Here is a 10611-nt window from a genome sequence, read left to right as displayed (position 1 = left end):
TTTCCGACTTTTTTTTTTTGAGATGGAGCCTCGCTCTCACCCAGGCTAGAGTGCAGTGCACTCTTGGCTCACGGCAAACCTTTGTCTCCTTAGTTCAAGCAATTCTCCTGCCTCAGCTTCCCAAGTGGCTGGAATTATCGGCATGCTCCATCACACCTGGCTAATTTTTGTGTTTTTAGTAAAAATGGGGTTTTGCCATGTTGGCCAGGCTGAACTCCTGACCTCAAATGATCTACCTGCCTCACCCTCCCAAAGTGCTGGGATTACAGGCGTGCGCTATCATGCCCAGCTTTGACTTTTTATTAATAGCCATTTTGACTGGTGATATCTCGTTGTGGTTTTAATTTGCATTTCTGTAATAATCTTGATGAGAACATGTTCTATACAAAAAACCCAAAACATTTAAAAATAACATTCCTTCTGGTCAGAATCTGACTCTTTTGATCTGTCTCCCTCATAAATACATGCGTTCCACAAGGGGGGGTTTTCTTCAAACAAACAAGAATTGAGGATAGGAGCCAGAAGTAGGATCTGGAAGGTGAAAGCAAATGAAGAAGACATGAGCCCTACTGTCCAGAAACTAGAGCTGAGTTATGAAAAAGGGTTGAACAGCTCCCTGAAGTCCTACCAATAACCCCTAAATTTTGCGTATTTGCAACTTTCCTTAGGTCTTCAAAAGAGCTTTGACATGGTTTGGCTGTGTCCCCACCCAAATCATCTTGAATTATAGTTCCTATAATCCCCATGTGTTGTAGGAGCGACCTGGTGGGAGGTGATTGAATCATGGGGGTGATTACCTCTATGCTGTTCTCACGATAGTGAGTGCTCACGAGATCTGATGGTTTTATAAGGGGCCTGTCCCCCATTTCGCTGTGCACTTCTCCTTGCTTCTGCCATGTAAAGAAGAACGTGTTTACTTCCCCTTCCACCATGATTGTAAGTTTCCCGAGGCTTCCCCAGCCCTGAGGAACTGTGAGTCAAACTTCTTTCCTTTATAAATTACCCGCTCTCAGGTGTGTCCGTATAGAAGCATGAGAAAGGACTAATGCAAGCCTGTGCAATAAAATTGGTAAGAATTGCAGCTACATTTTTTTTCTTTGCCTCACTGAACACTCAAAGTTTTCTTAACCTTTTTGGGCAGAATTGTTCAAAATTTCGTTTCTCTGCCTCTTGCCCCAGAAGACACTTAGAAAACAGAGAAACAAACTGTTCGTGCATGTTTAGGAGGAAGCCTCTTCTAACCTTTACTTTGCTTAGACACTACACCCCAGACAACTCTTTTACTTCTTCCTTGGTACCATATCTCTGACAGACAGCAATGTACTAAATGCTCAGTTAGAAATGGTCTCATATATCACATTATTTACACACATTACTTGTTATATTAAAATATACATAAAAATAAAGTATCAAAGACATTTGGTAAATACATTGGAGAGCCTGGAACTCTCCAATACTACATCCCTGCAATGAAAATTTAAAATAAGGTTCTGCTTATTTATTGTCTTATTAAAAATACAGAAGGTAATAACTGATCTAATTCAGTGAAGTGGGTTTTTTTGGTGATATTTCTGTACATTTCATAAAAGGTCGACGTGTGGTCTACTGCCTTGATTACTAAAAATATTGCTAGGTTTAAAATAACTGTGTCCTGTTGCTTGAAGTAGTCAGCAAGAGTATCCTTCACAAACGTCACACAGTCTGGAGAGGGATCCAGGGCACTTAAAGCTAGACACTGTCTTGGTTTCATCCACCTTTATTCTGTCTCAACAAAGAGCCATGAATTCTACTTTCCTCTGTAAGGACAGAAACTGTTGTTTCTACTTTATCTGTTCTGCATGCTGCTGTTTGTGATACGCTAAGAGACAGACAGATTGTGTATGTATAAAGATTTGGGCCAAATGTTCAGCCCAAGGACATCACAATTTGCCATAAAACAATCTTTGCACCTGGGTTTTGAGTGCTCAGAGCATCATAGTAAAATCTGGAGTCCCTGCCATGTTCTGGACCAGAAACTGACAGAATGAAGGTTTAGTAATGGGATGGAGTTCAACGAAGTGGTGGGAATCTTCCAAAAAGAAATAAAAGCGTGTTGATAATTGTTTAATAGAAGGCCATCTCCAAAGAACATAAGGGCTTCCCTTCCCTTTTCTCAGGAAGGAGCTGTGAACCTCGAAAAGGAGAATGTGAAATTAGAGGACTTTTGTGACGGCATTTTTGAAGGGACTATTCAGGAAAAATTTAGTTGGTCAAAGGATATCTTAACAACAAAAACAGATTAACAATTTCTTTGCGCACAAACAAGTTTTACTGGGAGCGAGGGAGGCTCAGAGGACGTTTTTCTTCCTCTGTTCTTCCTCTTTGTTTCATTCTAACATTTCATACATGGCTTCTGAGTCCTGTGGGTCCTTCTGCACATCACTGAGTCTGAGGTTGGTCTTAGAGAGCCCTGATGCAGAGTGCTATACGAGAAGAACAAATCATAGAACTGTGAGCTTCCAAGGGTGTTTTTCTTTCTCTGTTTGTTTCATTCTAACTTGCCTGCTCTCGATTAGCTTCCAAGTTCTGCCGGTAATGTCCTGAATATCACTTAAATTGGTTCTAATACCTCTAAAAATACTGTCAGTTTTGTGGTATTAAAATATTTTAGGCTGAACATTCTTATACAATTCTAGTAACATGCAAATGTTTGTAGAATGCTTCACTTGCTTGAATCCAAAAGTAATTTCATAAGAAATTCTGAGCAGCTTTGTGTGCCAGGTAGCTGTCTCTAGTAAGCTAAGAAGAGCATAAAAATAAAACTTTTGTTTTAGAATTAATGGCTGAACTTTATCAGATGTAAACCAAGGCCTCAGTTCCCCAAGGCCTATTAGTTTTCCAGGTCTACATGATGTCTGCTCTTGTGCTAGGGACTATGGCAGAACTCATAGATGAGTAAAATGTGGTTTCATCCTCAAGGAATTCACAATCAGCAATGGAGACCACCTGCACACAATGTACCATGCTAGAAGGTGGGTGGTGGTAAGTGCTTGTTTAGGAAAAGGTAAACTCAAGATGCCTGGGTTGTTCCAATCCTGCACATTCCCCAAAGAGGTCTATTTTCAGGACTAACTTTTGGCTGGTTCCTAAGAGCTAAGCACCAAGCCTTTGGAATGTTCTACCTGGTAAGAGTGTTTTGTATGCCTAATGCCTTGGGCCATGCTAAACCACTTTGACCACATAATATACTCTAGTAATGGGATGTATCATAAACATCCATTTTTGGTGTGTAGTTGGGGCTGGAGCATGAGTAGTTGAGGCCAGTCACATGGGTGCTACATGCCTACGTGACTGATCGCCAGTGTCAAACCAGGGCACTAAGACTTCCTCGGTTGGTGACACTTTGCGTGGGTTGTCGTGTATCATTATTGGAGAGTTAAGTGCATCCTGTGCGACTCTACTGGGAAGAGACACTGGAACCTTGCAGTTTTTTCTTCTGGACTTTGCTCTATGTGCCTTTTCCCCTTGCTGAGCTTAATTCATTCCTTTTTGCTGTGATAAATCATAACCATGGATACATGGCTTCTGAGTCCTGTGGGTCCTTCCAGCGTATCATTGAGTCTGAGGTTGGTCTTAGAGACCGCTGATGCAGAGTGCTATATGAGAAGAAAAAATCACAAAACTGTGAGGAACCCCTCTACCCATGAACGTGCCCATGAACAAAGCTGTCTTTCATGGCGTTATCTCAAATGTAAGAAAAAACTCAGTGGCCCACAAATATGTTTACATATATTATTTTTCTTACATGCACATACGATTTTCCGTCTCTTTTGATTAAAATGATTCATGCTGAAATAATAAATTTTGGGACAAGTAGAGTGGCTTATGTTAGTAGTCCAGCACTTTTGGAGGCGAAGGCAGGAGGATTACTTGAGGCCAGGTGTTCAAGACCAGCCAGGTGTTCAAGACCAGCCTGGGCAACAGAGCAAGACCCTGTCTCTATTGGAGAAAAAAAAAGAATAATACGTTTTGCACTCCTTGGCATAGATGGAAAGCCTCTTAAAATGTGGCTTTAATTTCTATTCCCAGCTTCACACCTGGCTCCCCCCTCAGCTCATACCCATGTTACAATTGCATCAAATTTCCAGCTGTGCCTCAGGCTGCATATCTAGACTACTGCTCATAATCTTTCCACTCTGCATGTCCTCTTTTCAGCAGGTTGGAGTCCCTTCCCCCTACCCTCATACCTTCAAGCTGTTTAAATGACTCTCTCATACACAAAGCTGAGCTCAAATATTTTCTCCTCGGAAGTGGCCCCAGATGTCACTAGGTAGCAATAAATATTCCCCAGTGTTCCCTGCCTCACCAGTCCATACAGAGTTGCATTATAGCCATTATTATGCTGTTCTGTTAGATTTTGATGTGTGCATTTCCCCTATAGTCTGTGAGCTCCTATGTGCCGTGCCAAATGTAATTCAGATCTTCATTCCAACTGTCTAGCATGATGCCCAACACCCAGTAGTGACTAGGAAAGTGTCTACTAAATGAATGGATATGCACTTACACTGGGAAAGGAAGACAACGGGGCCCAAGGAGATCTCAAGGACAATGGTTTCCTAAGGACTTTCTGCTGAGTCTTTGATATGGACAAAGTTTCCCCAAGGAGAATGTTTCAGAAATGGCTTAGTGCAAGGAATCATCCTTCTCCATATGACTTAAGACTCATGGATCACTCTCTGGCTTACTTCTAACAAGACCAGACACAGACCCTCTGAATTCTCACTTTTACCTCATAAAGAATGAGCCAAACTGTACCCACTGACCAAGAGAAACAAATGCTTGTAACTAAACTTTAGTTAAGCTTCTCTCCTTCCCTTGGTTCCCTGAACTTTGGCCCCTCCTCAGTGTGATTCATCACACAGCCCCTCCTGAAGAGGCCTCCTCCTGAGACCAGGCTGATCTCAAGATAAACCATTCTCTAACCTACTGTGTGACCAAGTCACCTCACTGGCTCCCCCTGTCCCTCCCATTTCCCCACACCCAGTTCCTTCTAGCCCTGTTTACTCCTCTTTGTAACAAAACAAACAAACAAACAAACAAACAAAAAACTCCTTTCTGCCTAGCCCTTAACACATTTGCAGATCTTGTGGTTGAAGCATTCTTGTTATTGCAACAGTTCCATCCTCCATTGAAAGAGTCCCCCCACCCTGGTTGCCATAATCCTTTTAAATAAAGTCTCTCTTTGCCAACATCGAGAGTTTGTTTTTATTTAACAATATTGCCTGGCTGACTGGAGAATTCTTCCTTACATAAGCATGTTCATGCCTCCTTATTAGTGAGTAAAACAAAGTGCCCATGATTCTCAATGTTTTATTTGCGTATATTCTAATAATTTATTTCCTGAATTCAAAGAGCATTATCCACTTACCTTTAACCCTGACAATTTTACTTCAAGTTTACTTGAGTCTAGGTTGGTTTATCCCCAGGTTTGTAGATTCCTTGTCTGTCTTGTGCCTCTTTCTCCTATTCCCCAGATTTAAGGCAAAAGCCACACCCCATGGGCCTTGGGTAGGAAAATGCCCAGTTTTCAGGCTCCTGCAGAGATTCCCTAGATAACTTAAGGTGCCTCCTCCTTTAACACCTCATGGAGACTCAGGCCCTCATCCTTCAATGCGTTCTTGACAACAGTGGTCCTCAACCAGTGAGGATTTTGGCCTCCAGCGGACATTTGGCAATGCTGGGAATATTTTTGGTTATCACAACCGTGAGAGGGTAGTTACTAGCGTCGAGAAGGCAGAGGCCAGGATGTCGCCAAACATCTCACTATATTCAGGACAGCCCTCTGCAACAATGAATGATGTTGTCCCAAATGTCAATAGTGCCACGTTTGAGAAACTGATTTCCATGAATATTACTGATTTTAGCAAATTAAGCCAAGAACATTTACTTTTTCAAAAAATGAAAGCAGGACGGCTTGTCTGAGGGATATATCCATCTTTATCCAATTGTACCGTGACTGTTTTTTTCTATGAGATGCTTAAAGCTCTTGCAGAAAAAATAATCGACAATCTGACAACAGAGATTTATTGATTAATTGGCAACGTTAGGTACAACATAGATAACTTCATCACATGGTTACAGTCCAGTATTTGTGCTTTGTAAGATAAGTAAACATTTATTCGAGCACAACAAAAGTCTACACACAATATTCTGGGATTGTTTAAAAAATAAGCGTATTCTTCTCCATTTGTTAGCACAAAGAAGCACATTTTAGCATGAATTGATGGATATCTTTTTAAATTGGGCATTTGGTTAATGTATGAAATTAGGCATAATCACCTAAATTTGGACTATTTGATAACAAACGCCTAATGAGTACTGGGCAAGTATCCCAGGATGGGAGTGGGGAAGGAAGTATGGCTTACAAGGAAGCTTTTTTGGCATTTCAAAACGTGGATAATAGATCAGGTGAGGCCAGCATTCATGGTAATGAGAACCTGTTCACATTTAAATTTACTTTGTGATCTTTAAAAACAGAGTAAAAGTATAGTATTTCCAGAAATCCTTAATAAATACCTCTTTGATCAAGAAAATAAAAGTCGATATAGGTCATTTAGTTGGAAGCAAAGAAGACTTATTAGGGGAACATTAGATACCTTTATTTTTCAAAAGAGTAAATATCTGTTATTAAAACAACTGAAATGTGACAGTCTTCTTTACCCCAAATTCAAGGCTAATATCTACAAGCCAGGGAAAGTCTGTGATCCTAACTGATCATGCCAAACATAAGACCGTTACCCTGCTTCTGTCATAAATGCCACTGGCGTGGGGTGTCTGCTGTACAGGTACCAGCACATTGGTGATAAAACAAATCGCTGAGCTCAATGTCAATATGTGACTTTAGACAAGAATCTCTATATCTTAGAAAGCTCAAAGCTCACTCAATATATTATTTAAGACAACGATCTCTTTATAATTTACAATAAAATAAAGTGAAAGTTTGTATTTCATATTATTCAAGAACACAAGCAGATTTCATCTGAAAAGACTTCTTAAAAAAAATATGAAAGCTTTCTCTCAGGGTAAGAATTATGTAATCATGTTGCCCAAGTAATACAGGGATGGAAACAAGACAATCTTTTATCTTCCTCTTCCTCAGTTGAATACCAATTGACAATAGTTTTCTTCTTAGCTAGGAGCCCAGATACTATTTGGAAGAAGTGGGATATTTATCAGTGGGTTGTGGGGAATAAATGAAATCACCTCAGTAGAAGATGCTGCTATACTTTTACCAATGTCCACCAACATTGATTTGAAAGTGGAAATCTTTTCTATAAAGGCCTGGGGATTTTTCACCCATATCTTAAGTATTTCTCTGGGCTGGCAGCCCCTTAATAGACTCAGAAAAGTAAAATATACGTTACAGGATACTTCAAAAAATTATTTGACCAGTAAGTTTGTTTCTAGTTGGTTCACCTAATTAGAGACATTACCAATCATTTTATATAATTAAACATATATGAATGTTGTTTTCCTGGAGACTGGGTCTCATTACAAGTCTTTTAATTTGGGCCCCATTGAAGTTTCTCTTTGTCTAGCCCTTATATTCCAAGCTCTTTGGAAATCACCCACAAGTTGTATGAATTTTGACAGACCTATATTTTGTTTTTCCTCCGATTTATTCTGTGTGCAGTGGATTTGAGTAGCAGATTTTTTTTATAGTTCTGCTAATGTGATGTGATGTTTTGAGAACGTTTAGAGCATTTAGAACAAACCACTGTAATCTAAGCTGGAATAAAGGGAAAGAATGCTCTATAGGGCAGACTGCCATATTATCCCAGTTCCAAAAGCCAGTCAAAGAGACTCAGGCTCCCATCCTTCTGCTCCTCTTGCATTTTGCAGTACTGGACAACTGCATGGAAGATATCGCCCACTTTCCAGGACTTCCGATGAACCAGTCGCACGACATCTAGAAACTAAAATAAAACAGAGAGTTAGGGCTCACACAGCATAGACGGTCCTCAGAGCCACTTCGTTCAACCACCCTTGCAAAGCCAATGGCTCTCCAGTCTGTATTTAAATGTCTCTAGTGTCGGAGGGCTGTTTTCTAGGATAATCCATTTTCTTTTTAAGGATTTCAGATTATTATTGAGCTTTGTCAACTTAATTTTCTTTCTTTCTTTCTTTCTTTCTTTCTTTCTTTCTTTCTTTCTTTCTTTCTTTCTTTCCTTCTTTCTTTCTTAAAGACAGAGTCTTGCTCTGTCGCCAGGCTGGAGTGCAGTGGCGCAATCTTGGCTCACTGCAACCTCCGCCTCCTGGGTTCAATCGATTCTTCCGCCTCAGCCTCCTGAGTAGCTGGGACTACAGGCGCATGCCACCGCACCCGGCTAATTTTTGTATTTTTAGTAGAGACGGGGTTTCATCATGGCAAGAATGGTCTCGATCTTTTGACCTCGTGACCCGCCCGCCTCGGCCTCCCAAATTGCTGGGATTACAGTAATTTTCTTTTTCACAGCAGTTGCCATTCATTGATTGCAGAGGATTAGGTGAAATTATGCAAATTCTTTTTTTAAGAGTCAGTCTCTTAGATATTTAGTGTTTTCTCGGGTCTGCTTTTTTTTCTGGGTTAGATTTTCTATAACAGGACTGTAAATTACAGTTCTCAGTCTCTTCTATTTTTATCACAAATAAGATCTCATTGGATATGTAAGTTTTGGCCTAATAAATCAAGTGCTAAACTTTGAAGCAGGGCCACCTATTGGTTCCTCATTCCATCCTGAGAAGCAACTCCCTCACCCTCCCGACCAAGATCAAGGATCAAGGAACACTGGCTTTCCACAGCCACAGGAACAGGAGAGATGGAGGAAATGCCTTAGATTTGTCACCTGGTTATTGGTACCAGTTCAACTGGCCACAACCTAGAGAGAAAGTCAGGACTGCAAGTGAACTGTGGGCTTAGAGGGAGGAGAGATGGGGAAATAATTATAAGTCATTCTCTTCATGAAACTGTGTGGTAAAGTCCAGTGTGAAGGACTCTCTAACGCCTTAGGTACTTTTTTGAGGAAAGAAGTATGTAATGAAAGCTAGAATCTGTAGGAAACACTTTAACACATGTAATCCTATTCAATTCTGTCACAACTCTATGATGGGGCATTTGCAATGAAAAAGATGTAGGCTTGAAAGATGAAAAATTGCCAGTAGGATCATGGTCTTCTAATACTTCCGTCCAATGCTCTTTCTACCACTGTACCTTTCTGCATCTGGGTGGCAGACGAACATAAAACTGATATCTACCTGGAGCACTGGGAGAAAAAAATAGGCTGGACAATTCGCATTGTTTTATAAGGAAGAGAGCCTTATTTGCTAAAAAGATGAGGATTGTGGTTCAGTTGCTATTTCTTCAATTTTTTTTTCCTAAGTTTTTTTTAATTAAAAAATTTTTTGGGCTATATGTTTTCTCAGACTTTAGAGATCAGCGAGAAACTGGAATGCTAGTTTCTTTCCAGTTTGAATATGCTAATTTGTTTCAATTACTGAGAAGCTGTCTCACAGAGATCCACTGTTAAATTATGTCTCTTCTCCCAGCTGTGATGGTACCAACTATTTGCAGTTACAGAAATCAGTGCTTTATTGTACTCATTTGGCTTGTATTGGCTGAATCAAAATAAAGCAGTTTCCTAGGCTGTAAAATGACATCCTTAACTTTTAATACCTGGAAACATAAACATTGTCTTAAAGAGTTTTAGGATGTTGTGAAAAGGGAGACAGATGAGAGGCAGATAGCAAACACAGATGGCAATCTCCCAGCAGAAGAACATCTTAGCCATCTTTTCATATCTTGTGCCTGCACATAGTAGGTGCTCCATGCATATTTGCTGAATGACAGAAGGGATGCAAGACCAAGTGTGAGCCAAATACATTCAAGAAGACTGGAATATCGATCAACATTTAGCATCACTGAGGATGAACTTTCTCTAAGTATTCGTTCTTGAGTCTTAGGTAATGTGTGTTCACATATATAATTTAAACATGCATATCTTGAGGCTGCTGCTCAATAATTTTCTACCACTAGAGTGCTTCCCAAAAATGGTTGGAGGTTATAAATCTATGAAAAGTCTGAAAAGACCCTGGAGTGGGAAAGTGGAGGGCAAGCAGCAAAATAAAAGCTGGCCATGGGGTGCGTTTCTTATCATGTGTTGACTGAGTGGCCTTATACATGGTGGGTGGGAGACCTGGGACTGCTTCAGGCCATGGTGGCTCAGCTCAGTCACTCCCAGCAGCCTCAGTGTTGGGCAGTGCTGGGAAAGATGAGCTGTTTCATTATGAATTCATGACACCCTGTTCCCTAACACATACCTCCCTTTTCGCAGGCAGGACGGTTAGTAAATTGGGAACACAGTAAAATAAAACACACAGACGAATCTGCCAGACATTTTGTTAGAATTCACACAAATAGGAGCTCAGGGATTCATCTGTGAATGTTGTTCAATATCCCAGTGACAGTGGGAAGATGACATTTTCTGGGATTTGTGGAGACCTTTCTTTAACATTCTCCAAGCTGATGAGAAGCTAATGAGACACTGCTCTTCTCAGATGACACAGCCTCCATGGAAGACATGCTTTCTTTTGTAC

The 10611-nt window shown here is 40.5% G+C and overlaps 1 protein-coding gene across 6 annotated transcripts in view; it reads right to left on the bottom strand.

Moving 5' to 3' along the window:
- Window positions 1-6046: 6046 nt before the first annotated feature.
- Window positions 6047-10611, bottom strand: part of LOC108304784 (SPHK1 interactor, AKAP domain containing) — a 164603-nt gene continuing 160038 nt past the window's right edge. For all 6 annotated transcript variants that reach the window (XM_037738733.1, XM_037738734.1, XM_037738736.1 and 3 more), the window contains one exon: window positions 6047-7955. In XM_037738733.1, coding sequence (XP_037594661.1) covers window positions 7812-7955 — 144 coding nt within the window. In that variant the 3' untranslated portion in view covers window positions 6047-7811. The remainder of the gene's footprint in view (window positions 7956-10611) is intronic.

The sequence above is a fragment of the Cebus imitator genome, unplaced genomic scaffold (genome assembly GCF_001604975.1).
Source record: "Cebus imitator isolate Cc_AM_T3 unplaced genomic scaffold, Cebus_imitator-1.0 Scaffold57, whole genome shotgun sequence".
In the NCBI taxonomy this organism is placed as follows: Eukaryota; Metazoa; Chordata; class Mammalia; order Primates; family Cebidae; genus Cebus; species Cebus imitator.
This window is presented reverse-complemented; position numbering and strand designations above follow the sequence as displayed.